We start from the raw sequence: 18633 nt of genomic DNA, 5'->3' as shown, positions 1-18633 counted from the left end.
AAATTATATTATAATAATTGCGATAAAAAAAACATAAAATAAATTTGCAATTTATAATAAAAAAAGACAAATTTGAAAAACTTGAAATTTGAAAAAAAAAAAAAAAAGATTTACCAGATGTACTCCTAATTAATTTCCGTTTTTTTAGCTTGATGTCATTGTTGGTACACATAACTATCATTTTGCTTAGTTATTGTCGAGTGTCTCCTGTGCGGAGTTGCCAAATCTCCCATCAGGCGCGTCCCTTCGTGCGGTTAAGGGAATGCTCGGCGAATGTGTCATGGGCATGCACATGCACGCATCCGGAGATGTGCGTGTATGGGCATGCTTATGCGCAGGCCGGGTGGGTGGGAAGTAAACGCCCACCCGTGGATAAAAATTGGCTACGGGAAGGACACCCAGAAATTAAACCAAATATGGAAGAGGAGAAAAGTAGTTTTTTTACGGTGCAGGGCTTCGGAAACCCAGTGCCGGCGGTTTTTGGGAGTGAGCAAGCGGGCTCCCGGCCGTCGATATCCAACGACCGCAGTGCCTCAGTAGTGGGAAACTTGGCTACTGTGGCATCTAATGCTACAAGAGATAATGATGGAGTGGAAATTAGGTCCACACCGGATCCCTTTAGGAGGAGTTCGAAGCTTGGGAGATCACCACCGAGAACAATGGTTCTTTTTGGTAGTAGAGATTCGTCGCGGGACTCTGAAAGAAATTTGAATAGTCCCTTAATCGAGATCATTCCTTGTGGCGCAAGGCGCGAAAGCAAACGGGAACATACCGGAATGGCGTTCGTTACACTCGGGGAACGAATAAATGAACTGTGCGAGTTCATCAAGGAGAGGCGGAATATCCACCAAAATATTCGAGCCTTGATAAGAGGCATTAAATTGTCTTATATCAGGGCACTCGAAGAAAAGAATTCCCAAGCGCCAGTTGGCAAGGTCACAAGGGAAACGCAGGTGACGCCTCCCCGTGATAAAGCAGGCGGGAAGACAGGAAAACGGGCTAGAGACGGTACCAGCGGGCCTCTTGGACCACAGCAGGCTCAGGGAGCAAATCTCTCTAAAGAGATGCTTCAGATGCCTCGATTTCGGCCATTTTGCGGCGGCATGCACTAGTCAGCATGATAGGTCGAGGAGTTGCAGGAAGTGTGGGGAAGAGGGCCACCTCATCGAAGATTGCACCGGAGATCCACGGTGTATGTTATGTAGTGGGAAAGAGGGCGTGGACAGCCGGCATATTGCGGGAAGCAGCAGATGTCCGGTATATAGGAGGGAGCTGAACCGCACAGGCAAATGAGATTGATACAAATCAATCTCAATCACTGTGAGGCAGCTCAGGACCTGCTCTCGCAAACCATTCGAGAGTCGAATGTCAATGTCGCGGTTATTTGCGAGCCGTACAGAAACTACGGCGGTGCGACTTGGGCGGTGGATGCGTCTGACAATGCAGCAATCTGGGCGTGCGGAAGACAGGCCATTCAGGAAGTCATGGCCCCCCCGGCAGCCGGTTTTATAAGGGCGAAGGTCAATGGTGTCCATATTTACAGCGGCTACGCACCTCCTAGTGCAACCTTAGCACAATATGAGGAGATATTAGACAGTCTGGTGTTGGACGCTAGAGACCGCAGCCCTAAAATCATTGCGGGCGATTTCAACGCGTGGGCCCTGGAGTGGGGAAGCCGATCGACGAACACCAGAGGTCAAATTCTGTTGGAGTCATTTGCGGAGCTGGACATCGTGCTGGCCAACGTTAGATGCGTGCCCACCTTTCGAGGAAGAGGGTCGGGTTCGATCGTTGACCTGACATTTGTTAGCACTTCACTGGTGAGGGGGATGGCTTGGCAAGTGAGTGAGCACTACACCCACAGTGACCACCAGGCCATCTTCCTCCGCACTGGGAACCGGGGAAGCAGTCAACGACGCTCTGGAGGTGGAAAGGCTAAGGCGGTTGGCTGGTCTATCGGAGCTTTCGACGAGGAGACATTCCTGGCCCGCTTTGGAGGGAGCCCATGATCCGGATGGAACAGCGGTGGAAAGGGTCACACAGCTGTCTCAGCGTGTAACCGAAGCATGCGACGCTACGATGCCACGACGACGTTTGCACCACGACAAGAGGCCAAACTACTGGTGGAACACGGAGATCGCTGCCTTGAGATCCTCTTGCTTCCGAGCGAGGAGACTTTCCCACAGGACAAGGGGAAGGCCGGAGCACCAGGAGCGTGAGGAGGAATACAGGGATATGTGAAGCAACCTTAAGAAGGCCATTCGGAGAAGCAAGCGGGAATGCTACCAGAAGCTCTGCATGGAGGCTAATACGAATCCGTGGGGTACAGCCTACCAAGTTGTAATGAAGAAGATCCGCGGGCGAAAATCACCTCAGGTGACATGCCCACGGCTCTTGTTGCAAATAATTGCAACTCTTTTCCCGCAGCAGGAGCAGGACGAAAGAGAACCCCAACTGGCAGCTCAGCAGGACGTCTTCTCGATCCCTGATGTTACCGAAGAGGAACTTTGGGAAATCTGCAGACGTATTGGGGACAACAAGGCTCCGGGATTGGACGGAATTCCGAACAGGGCTCTGAAGGTGGCGGTCAAGGCCAGACCAAGGTGGTTCGCAAGCGCATTCGAATTGTGCATGGCGGAAGGAGTGTTTCCCGCCCAGTGGAAGAGGCAGAAGCTGGTCTTGCTACCGAAGCCTCGAATACCACCCGGCGTGCCTTCTTCATATCGCCCTATTTGTCTCTTAGACACCATGGGGAAGATGTTGGAGAGGGTGATATACAACAGGCTGCTCCCGTTCATCGAGCTTGCGGGTGGTCTTTCAGAGCGGCAATATGGATTTCGGCGAGCCTGTTCTACGGTCGATGCAGTAGCAAAGGTCGTGGAATTGGCTCGAAATGCAATGGCCATGGGCAAATGCTGTGCTCTGGTGACGCTGGACGTCAAAAATGCTTTTAACTCAGCCAACTGGGGCTGGATTAAGAGCGCTTTGGCCAAACTGGGTGTTCCTAGCTACTTGGCTCGGCTCATTGAGAGTTACCTTTCGGACAGACTTCTCTGGTACGAGACGGACGACGGGCCGAAGGAGTACATTGTGACAGCAGGTGTGCCTCAAGGTTCTGTATGGGGACCGCTGCTGTGGAACATAATGTACGACGGAGTGCTTGGCCTTCGCGTGCCGGAGGAGACAACGCTGATTGGTTTTGCGGACGACTTGGCGGTAGTTGCAATTGCAAAGCATCCCGAGGACGTGGAGCTTTATGCAAATGAAGCCATTCATACCATCAAGTCATGGTTACGAATGGCCAAGCTGGACCTGGCGGACGAAAAGGCGGAGGCGGTCCTCATTACCAACCGACAAGGGCAGGTGGACCCATACATTGATCCCGTGCATCGAGAAATGGGTCAACCGAAAGCACGGAGAATTGAATTACCACCTGACACAGTTCCTTACGGGACACGGTGGCTATAGGAAGTACTTGCATCGCTTCGAGTTGGACGAGTCTCCCAACTGTCCTGAATGCGGTGCTACACTCGAAGACCCGGAGCACGTTATGTTCCATTGTCCCAGATTTCTGCAGCAGAAAAGCAGGTTGAACAGCATCTTAGGGGCGGACATCGAGCCCTCCAACCTGGTGGAAGAGATGTTGAAGTCGGAGGAAAACTGGATGGCGGTAAATGAGGCAGTAGCCGTGGTGCAGACAAAACTCCTGGAGTTGGATCGAGCTCGGAAGGCGGCGCGACGGAGACTTGACATGGACGAGCTGGTATAGCGAACCAGAGCCTCCCCCGCGAAGTAATACTTCACGGTGGTCCCGCGGGGAGGGGCGGAAGGGTGGGGGTGGTTTTAGTGGGTGTGAATCCCACACACTGCTGCAACCTGGCGCAGCAGCGTCTTTCTAAGATTTCCACCTCCATCCATAAAAAAAAAAAATTGGTGAGTGTCTAAACTGCGTTGACGTTTCCCCAAAAAGTTCCTCCAGCAAGTTTTTATTGCGCGTCAAAAATGTTGGCGTTCGTACCGAATTTCAAGCATATGCGCCATGCATTGCTTTTCATGTTCAATCAAGGAAAAAGAAGTGTCCGAGAGCCACTGTGTACTTTTGGAAGTTTATGGCGATCGTGCATTAACACTTCCAACATGTGAAACGTGGTTTCGACTATTCAAAAATGGAGATTTCGAACTGAACGACGCCGCACGTTCCGGCACGCGAAAATCGTTTGATGACGCCGAATTGCAAGCATTATTGGATGAAGGCAACATGGAAACGCAACGACAGCTTGCAGATACGTTGGGAATTCAACAGCAAGCAATTTCGAAACGTCTGCGAGCCATGGGAAAAATTCAGAAGTGTGGAAAGTGGGTGTCGCATGAACTGACCGAGAGACAAATGGAGAACCGAAAAGTGACGTGTGAAATGCTGCTTCAACGGTACAAAAGAAAGTCTTTTCTCCATCGTATTGTTACGGGCGACGAAAAGTGGATTATCTTGGAGGACCCTAAACGCAACAAATCGTGGGTGAGCCCAGATGAAGCATCGACATCGAGGGCACGACCAAATCATTACGATCAGAAGGTCATGCTGTGTGTGTGGTGGGACAAGACCGGTGTGATCTACTTGGAATTGCTGAAACCTAGTGAAACTGTGAACGCCGCTCGCTTCAAACAACAAATGAAAAATTTAATCCGAGCGATTGCGGAGAACCGACCAGAATATCAAGAAAGACGGAAGAAGGTGATTTTGCTCCACGACAATGCACCATCGCATAAGTCGAAAGTCGTTCGCGACACGCTGGAAAAACTCAAGTGGGAGGTGCTTAACCATGGGGCTTACTCACCAGACCTGGCTCCATCGGATTACCACCTGTTTGCCTCGTTGAACCACACACTTCCTCAGAAGCCCTTCGACTCCTACGAAACTTTGCAGAAATGGCTCACTGAGTGGTTCACCTCCAAAGACAGTCAATTCTACTGGCGTGGTACTCACAAATTATCAGAAAGATGGGAAAATGTGTAGAAAGCGATGGAAAATATTTCGAATAAAATAACTATTACGGGTCCCTTGGAATTATGTGTTTTATTCACAAAAAAAAAAAAAAAACAGAAATTAATTAGGAGTACACCTGGTAAGTTGAGTTCATGATAAAAATATCAATTTATTTTATATCACTTGCTTTTAGGTCAGTTCTCCCTGCCATTTGCACCCATATTCTTATAGCAAACAGAATGATTTGAACGATAAACTAAATACTATATTAAAATATGAAAATGATAATTGAAAAAAAAAAAATCTAAACCTGCAACTTGCACTGAAGTATTCATAAATTTATTTATACATACAGTGGCGGTCATAGGAATGTTAACAGGTAGTCTAAATGCAGAGATAGATTGGGTTTCTGTTACCTTTTTTTTCTGAGCATAAATTGAAATTTTATAATTCAAATGAAATTAGTTCATTTTAGATTTTGCAAGTAATTTAACAATTGTACTGTGCTAAGTGAAAAAAATGTCAATTTATAGAAAAAATGAGAGGAATATGATTAATTTAACATTTTTATGGCCGCCATTGTAGGTGCAAACATGAAAAACAACAAACAACACAAAACATCAAGCCTTAAGATATGGCTATTTATGTACGTTGCCTTTTTCCCCACTCTGCATTCAATCGACCCTTCCTACCGGTGGACAGGAAAAGTCGAATCACTGAGGTTCTCTTTCCCAGAATATTTTAATATGTCCAACTATTCCTCTTTCCATCCACTTTAATTGATTTAAACACTATAAAATGGTGAATTGGGGGATAGGGAAATGGAAGCGGAAGAGGAAAAGAAATATATGTATATAGGGTTCTGTAATAAACTCACCTCAAACGTTAGCTTATTCTGATCCTGATCGGTAAACAGCCAAGATTTTGCGGCTACATTGCATAAATAATTTTCTACAAAGGCTATAGTAGTATTGAAGCGCGCTCGTACCACTTCTTTATTACAATCTGGCTGTCTCTTACAATCATAACTATGGTGCAATTGAAAAAAAGCTCACATTAATTCTAAATAAAAAAAAATCTGACTGAACATTTATTTACACGCGATGAATGAATTAAAGAAAAATCCAAGAACCACTTCAGCTTGGTGAACAATATGGGAATGGTTGTTTTTAAGGTTTTGTGTGAAACAAAACCATATCAAAGTCAATTCAATCACTGTCTGTTTGTCTATGTGTCTGTCTACCTGTCTGTCACATTCGATTTACTTGGAAACTGGTAAAGCGATTGTCACGAAATTTTGTGAAATGATAATGCTCCAAAAAGTGAAACAGTTCTTATTCTCAGGACCTATCCAGTCGAGAAATCAGAAAAAAAAATCAATAGATGCAATGCTCTGTTTAGAGCTTTCTGTGCCTCTTCATATCGATTCCAGCCAGTGGCTGGATCAAACTTCAGTGAATGATTGAGGAGCACCCTTGTCGTTCTCCTTTGTTCTGCCAAATCTGAACTCCACCCTTCTTTGGCGTCTTGGGTGGCTTTCTTCGAAAGCTTCTCTCATGCTAGTTGTGAGCATCTGGGTTTTCTTCTCAATTCCAGCAATGAATTTGATACGCCTCCCAGGATCGTGATTCTGTCTTCCGCGGATTCCGAAATGGAGTAGCCGAAGGTGGATCCATGCCCATTACGAAATCAATGCACCTGTGTTCCAAGAGTGTGAATTTTTTTTGATACTCTCCGACAAGAGCCCCAATGTCAGGGTAACCGTGACGTCGATGGCCTCTCGCCTAACCACGTTGGAGGAAGTGGGTTCATTATCCAAATTGAGGATCTGTAGATCGGTTCCTACCTGGAACCCTATTCTAGTGCATTGGTTTTTTAACTTCCCCCAAGATATATGGTGGATGTTGACATCACATCCTGCTATTACCCCCATGCCTTTACTTTTGGCATATTGGATAGCTCTGATGGATATTCCCCTGGGAATGTCTTCTGCGTCATACAGAAAATTTGCAGAGCACCATAAAATGTATCTCCCTGTTGACTTATTATGATTAGTTTGACCGTTATGGGTCATCATTACATAGGTCGTTAACAAAATTAGCCTGGAGGTCTTTTGAGCTGCACGTGCCTTTCAATGGTGTTAGGAGCCTTTGTAACCTGACAGTCCTTAGGCCGTAGTAAAGCCGGCAGACCGTTTGTTCCTGAACGGTCTTAATATCTGATTCAGGAACGCTGATAGTAAGAAAAGTTCCAGGCCTATCGGCTCTCTCTCCTGTTTTGCTGCCTAGCAGCATCCGGGTAGGCGTGTTGAGATTGTTCTGGACACCAAGTTTTAAAATCACAGCACCATTACGCTCTTCTGGAAGTCAGAGGAGGTACTTTTTGAACGATGGCAGCCCAGAGATCCTTTTCACGTTTAGTCACGCACCCTCCCACACATCGTTGAGGGAGGTGCAGTACCGCTTTAACCACTCGTCCATGTTTTCGTCAGCAAAGTTAAGCCGTAAAATTTTACGATATACACCTTCCCATTCAAAGCGAAGCTTAATGCCTTGCGATGCAGTCCTTACAGTTAGCACGAATTTCCTTCTAAGCTATTCGCACTGCTCAGTATCGTAATCGGACGGATTAGTGTCATCATACAAGACCATTCCATCGGTTTTGATAGCCTTAGCTGCAAATGAATGCTTACCCGTTGCCGGTCTACTACTACTACTTTTTGTGTCGAAGAGTTGAGATCGTCCGAGGATCGCTGCCGCTTCGATTTGCCTTAGCCGGGTGCCCCGGATGCTCCTTTCACCTCAATCTGTGCCCGTGGGTTGCGATTTGCCCGGAGACTGTTTCTTGTCCGAGGACCTATGGGCAAGACTTCAGCCTCAGGAGGTGGATTGGAGCCCGGGGTCAGAAGTGCTGACAAAAGGGGGCGTGTTTCCGCTCGTCCCTCCAGTCTTTAGACTGGGTCCCAATCCCCCACTTAAGTGGGTGGAGAATCTGAGTCTAGACTCTAGACGTTTCCATTAATGAGCTTGGCGTTGCCCCTTCACTCGGGGTTGGATCATCATGATCGAGATTTAATTTTAGTTTTTTTAAAGGCTTTTCACTTCTTTGGGTTCTTTTATAATTGGCTGCCATGGTCTTAGTTTTATCGGGGCAAGTCAGTCCATCTCGTCCCTTTCTGGCGAGAAAAGGCTAGTTGAAACGGGGTCGTCTGGTGCGCAGAGTTCACCGCATTGTGACCATCAAAAGGAAAAAACAAAACCTAAATAAAAAAGGGAAAAGACAGCTGAAAGCATGTGAACGAGTAGTTATGGACACCTTCGTGTCTATATATCAGCCCGTCTCGACGGCTTTTTGGCGAGTACTTCTGAACGCAGTTTCGGTCGATTAGGGCTAGTGCTAGAGTAATTGTTTACAGAATCTGGTGACGCGGCTCTCGTTAATCGGTCCGCCTCCATGATTTTACAGTCAGCCAGATCTCGTGACGCCTCTTCAGAACGTATCCGACGACCAGCGTAGCACTTCCAAGGAGAGCATTTTCGATGGCAGCCCAATGATCATCGATATTCCCAGGCGACTTACTCAGTACATTTGACATCCGATCAGCAAGATAGCACTAACACGATCGAGCGACAGTTGGATCATAAAAGTCCCTCAACCCTGCGAGAAATTGAGGATTCAACATCCAAAGCAGACGTAAACGACCATCAGGTTGTGATCCTTTTCGAGGCCGGTGTGAGCTCCTCTCTTGTTACGCACATACAGAAGATAACTCCTGAATCTACTGCTGATCGAGAAATAGTCGATCTGATTGCTCGTACGGCGTTGGTCAGTTGACACCCAACTGACTTTATAGCAGGTCCTGTTCTCGAAGAATATACCACCAATAAGGAGGCGGTGAAAGTTGCAATAAATCCACAAACCTCCATCCGCTACCGTTACGGTCCTCAAGACCATGCTTTTTTCCTATACCATGTCCGCACAAGATGTTAGCTTCTCAACCTAACTCCTTAGCTAGGAGCTTGCTACAGCAGCTTAGTGTCAGTTGATAAAAAAACTGAGCATCCTAGGATCTAAATAAAGACACAAAATAAAAACAAACAAATCTGCACGAATAAAGTTAATAATAGTATTTTACTATGTTTTAGAAATTACCGGAAAACCCCCCTTAAGTTCGTCTTAGAAGTATATAGGCGATAATGTGGGACATAATTCTGAAAATTTTAGATGGATGGATTGCATTATTATTAAGAAAATTTTGCATTTCAGGTAAATTGATTACACTCTAAACCGTGTATATGACGTCACCATCATATAAAGTGAACGTCTTACCTATTTACGAATGCAAAAACGTGCATAGAGAGTTAGTCGCGTAGGATGAGCAGTAAACGTTTATACTCGAAGCGCCCAGCTTCCAGTATCCCGACTTGTAAGAAACAAAACCTTATTAGAAACGAGTCGATATCTGTCTGTCTGTCACACCCGATTTATTTGGAAACTGCTAGACCGATTGTCACGAAAATTGGTGAGAGCGTGTGGTCTGTTGTTCCCTTTACATACAGCAAGAGGCATTTTGTGTTAAATTTAAGAGGAGGCTCCCCATATATGTGAATGGAGGGTGCAATTAGAACTTTTCAAAACTGACCCCATATTTGATATCGAGTAAAAGGTAGGGGAGTGAGGGTTCAAAATATGACCCTTAAAAGTGTAACAGGTCTCGTTCTCAGAACCTATCCAATCCAACCAAAAATCTGAGAAAAAAAATACATTGCACAAATAAAGGCAATAATAGTAAAGTTCGCCGAAGCTGGTCCCAAGCCCGGTTGTGAAAGGAGGAGGGATGGATAGCTTCAGTCTGAATGGCCGTACGCCACCGCAGTGTCTCAGGGGGTAGGTGAGGAAAGTGCAGGAACTTTGCAGTCTTGCAGATTACTCACTAAGGAAGCTATCTCAACACCTGGCAGCTAGGAATAAAATGCACCACCAAAAATGAGAAGAAGGAGAAATTTAAGGTCCGGTACGGATAACCGGCGGGAGTCGTCTGACTTGGTGGCTGGGTCGAGCTCTCGTGATGGACAGCACGGCGTCGAAACCGCTAGTCGTGGGGCGGTTCGACGTCTAGGCGCCACGACGACCAGGAATACAGCTTCGCCTGCTGCAGCTGTTTCGCCACAATCTGTAGCGACCACTTCAGCAGGTGCGCGTAGGCAGCGCATGAAATGGACTGAAGAAACGAAGCTCTTCATCATCCGCTCCTACTACGAAATAACGGCGCAGCCCAGTACCGCTTTATTACTCGCAACGACACAATCCCGGCCACCATGAGGGAACGCGTTCGACTTGAGGTCATCGGGGAAATTAGTGACCGAGAGTCGATGGGGGCAGAGGCGGCGGCATCAACAAAACCACGCCGCACTGCAGGCAACAGGTTCAGTACTTGCCCAAGCACTCTTCTCCACCGTCCAGCTGAGGTTTCCGCTGAGGTTTCCGCTGAGGTTTGGGACGAATTCCAAAGAGCGTGTATAGAATTCTCGGATATGGATCCTTTGCATAGACCAGGTATTCCCAGGCTCTATGCATCTCCAGCAACTCCGGGAATTCTATCTCAAATCAATGATGAGATTGCATCTCGACTGTGTGCTGATATGTCGCTGTTGCAACTAAGAGCGCCCAGACAATACAGTTCTCGGTGACGGAAGCGAAAGAGTATTGGGGTGGACTTTGGGGGTTACCTGCCCAGCATGCTGAGCATGCTGAGTGGATCACCGCCGAAGGCATCCGCCATGCCAATACACCTGGCATGAATTTTGCGGATGTTACCGAAGAGGAAGTTCGACGAGCCATAAACATCTCGAAGAACTGGAGGGGCCCAGATCTGGATCGAGTGCAGAATTTCTGGTATAAGAAATTTACCAGCGTACACAGTCGGTTGGCACGCAGTATAAATGAGGTCATGAGTCGGCCGAAGGAATTTCCACCTTTCCTCACTGCGGGGATTACCTACCTTATCCCTAAGAAGGACACGGTGCAAGACCCCGCAGACACAAGACCGATCACTTGCTTACCAACCCTCTACAAATTCATCACGTCCATTATTAGTGGAAGGATCAATGCGCACCTCGAGACCAACAACATTCTGTCCGAGGAGCACAAGGGTTGCCGAGTTGGGTCAAGGGGTTGCAAAGAGCAACTCATTATCGACTCGGTAGTTGTAGGACAAGCAACTAGAGGCCAAAGAAACCTCTTCAGTTGCTATATCGATTATGCCAAGGCTTTTGATAGCGTTCCGCATACCTGGCTAATCGACATCCTACATCTGTATCGCATTGATCCGAAACTAATAAAGTTTTTGGCGACAGTCATGGAAGGGTGGCATACCACCTTATCGGCGCGTACATCTGAGGGTGCCAATACCTCAGAGCCCATCCGTATACGGCGGGGCATCTTCCAGGGGGATTCATTGAGTCCTCTTTGGTTTTGTATGGCACTAACCCCCTTTCATGGCTACTGAATGATGCTAGAGGGCATGGTTTTGCAATAAAATATGGCCTACGTGCTAAGTGCGAACTGACACACTTGATGTACCTAGATGACATCAAGCTGTATGCTGGTACTTACAACCACCTTAGAAGTCTGTTACGAATAATAGACATGTTCTGCCGTGATATTCGGATAAAGTTTGGATTAGACAAATGTCGAAGCCATCCGCAAAGGTCATCACGAGCCGCATGCCGGACATAGCATTGGTGACCTCCACATCGAAGCTATGACCGAGACAGACTTCTAAAAGTACCTAGGAATTCTGCAAGGAACCCATGCTCGAGTTGGTGATCTGAAGGAAACTCTGCTGTCCGAATTCCTGCGACGTGTAAAGCTAGTGCTGAAATCGCATCTCTCGGGGAAGAATAAAATAAGCGCGTTGAATGTATTCGCTATCCCTTCACTGGTTTATGCATTCGGAATATTGCCGTGGACGAAGACCGACCTGGAAAACGTCCAGCGGCGGATACGGACAACTATGTCCAAATTCCGAATGCATCATCCAAAGTCTGCCGTGGAACGGATGAACCTGCCTCGTGACATCGGAAGTAAAGGCGTGGTTGACGTGGCGGTACAACATCATCGCCAAGTCGACTCGCTGCGCGCTTATTTTTACAGCAAAGAGCAGGCGAGCCCCTTGCATGAGGCTGTCTGTAAGGCAGACTGTGGACTGACTCCACTTAACTTGAAGGATCGATCTTTCAATCCTCTGAGTGGGGTGAAGTCGGACCAGGAGCGGATCGATGAATGGAAGTCGAAGGCAATGCACGATAAACACGTGAATTGTCTTTGGCAGCCACTTGTCGATTTGCATCTGTCGAACAGATGGCTGTGTGCTGGGGAGCTCTTTGCTGAGACGGAGGGGTTCATGTGTGCCATTCAGGATGGCGTGGTCGCCACCCGAGCTTATAAAAAGCTCATCATGAAAGAACGGGTGGAAAGCGACCAGTGCAGAATGTGTGGTTCGGCGTTAGAGACGTTGGACCATCTCATATCTGGCTGTACTGTTATGGCACCGGTGCAATACATCACCAGGCATAATGCTGTATGCAAGGTTATCCATCAAAACCATGCATATAAGCATGGGCTGATCACGGGAACATGTCCGGTTTACCAATATGAGCCGCAAGCAGTACTTGATAGTTCTACTTACAGGATGTATTGGGACCGGCAAGTTCTGACTGAGCGCCATACCGCACACAATAAGCCTGACGTACTGTTAGTTGACAAGACGGGTCGCTCCGCGTATATTATTGATGTTGCTATCCCCCATAATAGCAACATTGAACGGAAATACGTGGAGAAGAAGGTGAACTATGAGCCATTGACTCGGGAAATCAAAGAAATTTGGCGTCTCGAGCGGGTGGTTGTAGTTCCCATAATATTATCAGCTACAGGTATTGTACCTAAATCCCTGACGGCTTCCCTTGATGTCCTGGGACTTTCGCACAGTCTGGTTCAAACCATGCAGAAGTACACCATTCTTCATACGTGCTCGATGTTGCGGGGAGTACTCGACGGATTCTCCCACTGACCTACCACCGGCCGCCACCACCAGTGCCCCTTTAGTTTTTAAGTAGGTAGGATCGTCCGAGCCTAAATGCTTGGCACTTAGTGCTAGTATTAGGTAAAATCCGGCATCTGCCGAGTTTGTGATAACTTGGAAGTATATTAGCATATTTTAGAAATTTAGCCGGAAAGCCCCTTTAGTTTTCGCTAGAACTACAAAATTTGGCACTTGCATAAGGGATGACATAAGGCATGACTTTGGGATCCAATCCAATCATTATTAACAAAGTTATAGAAGATGAAACTTTTACATTTTGTGTGAATTTCGTGCATTCTAAAACGTGTATGACGTCATCATAATATATCAATTCGTGAATACCACATGAATGAATGACTGAAGCTTTGAGGTAGTGGAAAATTCACGTAGATATATTTGAAAATTGAACAAGCGATATTCAATATACGTACTTTATATGTAAATATGTATACTTTTATACACGAAGTAAATTGAAAATAGGTGTACGATTAATTTATATACATGCATATAGAATACAATACTCGGTAATAGGCAATATTTGTTTGTTTAGCATGAGCATAGCATCTACATCTGTAATATCTACGTATTTTTTATAGTTTGAAAAAAAATATGAAGGAATATTTTAGTTTTTTAGCCATATCCGAATGGAAAATTGTGCGTAGAAAGTTTCTTACATAAGATGTGAACACAAAACCTTTATACCCGAAGCGCCAGCTTCCGGTATTCCAATTTGTTTTAAGGATAAGAAAAGGGGGTAGTCATCACTAAACAGGTAACACGAGTTGAATCGATTGGTCTCTAGAAAATTAGATTAATTAAAATAAGTTATCAATACAGGACCCTTCATTTAAGTCATGAATAGATGGTCCAGCAGTGGTTTCTCTTCGCTCTAATAAATTACTCAGATGCTCGCTATTTAGTAAATTAATATTAAAATCGCTAATTACAATGCAGTTTTCACGAATTTGTGTAAAATTTTTAAAATCGATTCACTCTCTATCTAAAAAGTTATCTGTTTATAACGGTAATCACAGTACTTCATCATTCTGATCTTTTAGGCTATAAATTGTAAAACTGTTGTCATAAAGTTTGGAGTTATTTAAGGGGGTCATCCTCTGTGAAGGTAACTTTTTTTCGCTTTACATACAAATACGAATTTTTCATCATATACTTGAGCATGCGTAATAATTTTTCCAGCCTGATACCAGAGTTTATTATTTAAATACAGAGTAATTTATATACCTTTCTCCAAAAAATGTATTTTTCTGCTGCCACGCTAGAGGGCGCTGCGGTCATTTTAACGAAAAGAAGTAAACAACATTTTAACGTGCAGACTTAACTACAGTTCGCAAAACTAAGATTATTAAAAAATATGAAAAGCTAAATTTTGGCGGCGTTTTAAATTTTTTTTTTCTGAATTTTGGTGTTTTTTTAAGGCTTCTTTAATGAATAAAAAAAAAATTACTGAATGGATCGCAATTATCCTAGTTTGCGGACCGTAAATATGTTCTACATAAGTTGTGAAAATTTCAAAGAGTTTCGTTTAATAGATTTTGAGCTATGGTGGCTGCTGATTTTCAACATCCACTTTCGAGAAAAACGCATTTAAAAAGTTGAATGCGATTTTTAGCCATAAAATCTTAACTAATCGTTAATCTGCTATACCTAGTTAGGGTTCTTCAAGAAACACATGTATAGCCTTGAAGTGAAGTCATTCGAACGTCATTCGGACCGATAACCGCTTTATTACGCGATCGACATAAATCTGGCATGTGACTTATTACGTATTTGACACTATAATTTCCGAACGACTCCGAGTATTAAAAAATCACTGTGCCGATATATTCTACACTATATCTAGATACAATCGATGCAGAAAAAAAAAATTCGATTTCGCGGATCCGACACACGAGATGACCCCATTAAGGAATAAGCGAAGTGATTATTTTTTTTTAAATGGTTGGATATAAGTACAACTCTTCAATGGGATCAATGATATTGGCCGACTGTTCTAATGGATTATCTCAAAAAGAAATATCCAATAAATATTCAATTGACAAGTCAACAATTTCAAGAGTAATATCAAGCGGCGGTATTGAATGATGTCATAGAGGAGGAAAATCTCGTGCTATAACCTCTACTCAGGATAGACATAAAAATTCTATATCTTGCTATTTGGAAATATATTTCGCAATCTTAACTATGTCCCAGGGGTGGAGTTTAGGAACGCTTCCTACGATTGTCTGCTACTAGGTATATAAATATGTCCCATAATGACAGGTGGCAGAGCCTAAATGCTGCTCGACACACCAAACTTTTCCTGCCAGAACTCAACATACGTACCGCAAATTTATCCTGTCGAAAAGCAGGAGGTCTTGCAGGTGTATTGTGGGCATTCTGACAGGCCATAATTCACTAGCTGGGCATATGTTCAGAATAGGGATTACCGAAGATGATACGTGTCCCTCCTGTAATGAGGAAGCGAAATCCACGGAGCATTTCCTATGTGAATGCCCCGCCTATGGACGCATCAGGCATCAGATCTTTGGTGCCGATGTTCTCCAATTGCGACGGGTAGCATCACATCCACTAACGGAAATCCTGCGATACGTGAACGAATCCGGAATATTCCGTTAGACGGGGAAGGCGAGTACAATGGGCCAACACGGCCTGAGTGCTCAGAAGCTGTAGCTTCTCCCCACCACACACACACACACACACACAGGTATATCAAAAAGTTCCCGGATTGGAAACAAGTCGAGAAACCGGAAGCCTGACGCTTCAGGTATAAAAGGTTTTGTGTTGTTGTTTTGTGAGAAGCATAACGTAGTTCTTCATTGGCCGATAGCATTGACCCAAGATATTTAAATCGCTCAGTTCTGGACAGGTTACTGCCATTGCCAGAACTGAGCGATTTAAACATCTCGAGGGGCAGGTTACTGCCATTGCCAGAACGCAGGGATTTAAATATCTCGAGTCAATGGTATCAGCCAATGGAGAACTGCGTGATGAGATTGCTTCACGTATTAACGCAACCTGGATGAAGTCGCATTGTACAACTGGTGTTTTTTGTGATCGATGTATCAACGCACGTCCCAAATCTAAAATTTACCGTAATGTCGTCCGTCTGCCGCTCTCTATAGTTTTGAGTGTTGGCCGACTATAAAAGACAATGAACGGCATCTTGCGGTAATGGCGACGAAGATGTTGCATTGCATTGGTGTGTGACACGTTTTAATCACGTCTGAAATGAGAATATCCGCGATCGATATGGGTGTGGTAATTCACGCCAACGAGAATTCAATTACCAATATTGGTCTGAACATCGAAGTCAATGGTAAGCAACCAAAAAGTCGGCCGAAACAACGGTGGCTTGATACGTTGGATGGGGATTTAAGGGGGTCATCCCGTGTGTCGGGTTGGAGAAATCGATTTTGTTTTCATGAATTGTATCTATATATACTGGAGAATATGTGGGCAAGGGGATTTTCCGATATTCTGAGTCGTTCAGAAATTACAGGGTTAAACAGGTAAGGATTTTGCAGCCGCGGCTAGAGTACTCGATGAGAAAGAACATCGAATCTTCTTTTACCTGTTAGTTTTTTACCTGAGCCTTATAAATTCGAACACAGGTATAAATATAAAAAGATGGAAAACCAAATCAATTGCCTAAACTTATTTGCTGTTTGGAATAAAAAGGATAATCCAGTCTAGAGTGAGCACTGAAAGGCGTCCAAGCTATACTCAGTTATATTTTGTTGTAAGTATTATGCTGTTTGTGTGTTCAGTGATTTTTTTAGATGGATCGTACGAAGGGAGATCGTTTTAACGTTCAACGTCATGCTCGCACCAAAAAACCAGGTTTTCATGGGAATCGATACTTATCAGAGAAGAAAAAGGACCTCGCATCAACACCAGCAAAGAAACTTTTAGCAAGCATGAACATGGATGTTCCAATTGCGATAAGTTTTTGGTGGAGTTTTCCCCGGTATTTCTGCAAATAATAAAATATACGTAGTAGTAAAAAAGGAAGGCGTAGGATATGTCGAGAAAAGAATGGGAACGTGGCTTAGAAATGCAAAGAAGAATCACAAAGGCATTGGTGGAAAAGGGGCTGTAAAACTTACTGATAAGGTTATTAACGACCTCACTACATTTTTGAGCTAGCTATCCGTCGACACGCAAATTTGATAGAAGGAATGAAGCAAGCAATTTGGGTAACTTTCTTCCAGCAGGCGAGGACAGTTGTTGCAAATGGCACAAAGCGGAAGCTAAAGGAGAACTGGATAGTTTCCACCACGAGAAGGCATCTTTGACTGAAGAAGTTGAAACAGTCATTAAACCAATCTACGAAGATTTGTCACGAGATGATCTGTTGAACAGATGTTTAGGAGCAGAGACCCGGAATAACAATGTGTCGTTAAATGCATTGATTTGGACTTTCGCTCCTAAACAGCTTCATTCTGGGGCCAAGGTCGTAGAAATAGCCACTTTTATGGCTGTAATTATTTTCAATGAAGGATTCAATTGCATTCTCAAAATCCTAGTGACAATGGGATGTCAAGTTGATCACATATGTCAGGTTTATGCCGACCGCCGTAATGAAGCGCGAATTTGGCGGTTCGAACGACGATCGACTGACCTCGCTAAAAGAGCCAGAATTGAAACCAGAAAGCAACAATCGGCCTTACAAGACTTTTTTGAAGAAACGGAGGGTGCTTTCTATGGACCAGGTATAGCAGATTAATGGTGAGTTAAAATTTTACTGTTGATAATGACATTTAAATTTTCAAATGCGTTTTTCTCGAAACTGCATCTTGAAAATCGGCTGCCACCATAGCTCAAAATCTATCCAACCAAATTCTTTGAAATTTTCACGACTTCTTTAATACATATTTCTACGGTCCGCAAACTAGGATAATTGCAATCGGACAGATATTTTTTTTTGTATTCTTAAAAACAGCCGTAAAAAAACACCAAAATCCAAAAAATTAGGTTTAAAAGCCCACCAAAAATTTACCTTTTAATATTTTCTAATTATCCTAGTTTGCGGACCATGGAATATTGTCCACATTAAAATGCCGTTTAGTTTTTTTTCCTCAGATGAACACAGCGCCCTCCAGCGTGGCAGCAGAAAAACACCTTTTTTTGGAGATGGATGCATAAATTGACACGTATTCCAAAAACTAGCTACGATATCAAGCTGAAAAATTTATCACATATACTAGAGATATCAATAAATATATGGTGAAAAAATCACGTTTCTATCTTTATCCAGTCCTTCAAAATAATTTTTCAAAATAAGGCAAAAAACCGGCCTTCACACGGGATGACCCCCTTAAAGGCCTCGCGATTACATCTTGATCAGGCATTTGATAAAATAAAACGATGAAACCGATCACGACGAGCCGACCCCGCTTGCGAACGGGACAAAGGCTGAAGAAAAGGATGAGAGGAGCGACAAGTGCACGACAGCTCCGTGTTACATAGCTAAAAATTCCATTTCCTTCTATTTTTTAGAAAGCAATTGATAATGATGATTTCATGCAAACCCCTGTATTGATAA

General features: G+C 44.4%; 1 protein-coding gene across 3 annotated transcripts in view; it reads right to left on the bottom strand.

Moving 5' to 3' along the window:
• The window catches only part of LOC119661016 (inositol 1,4,5-trisphosphate receptor), a 104158-nt gene that overhangs the window by 41470 nt on the left and 44055 nt on the right, over positions 1 to 18633 (bottom strand). For all 3 annotated transcript variants that reach the window (XM_038070164.1, XM_038070165.1, XM_038070166.1), the window contains exon 9: positions 5862 to 6012. In XM_038070164.1, the coding sequence (XP_037926092.1) occupies positions 5862 to 6012 (151 nt within the window). The remainder of the gene's footprint in view (positions 1 to 5861; positions 6013 to 18633) is intronic.

Source organism: Hermetia illucens, chromosome 7 (genome assembly GCF_905115235.1).
Source record: "Hermetia illucens chromosome 7, iHerIll2.2.curated.20191125, whole genome shotgun sequence".
Classification (NCBI taxonomy): Eukaryota; Metazoa; Arthropoda; class Insecta; order Diptera; family Stratiomyidae; genus Hermetia; species Hermetia illucens.
The sequence above is the reverse complement of the archived record's forward strand: the minus strand, read 5'-3'. Positions and strand labels throughout refer to the sequence as shown.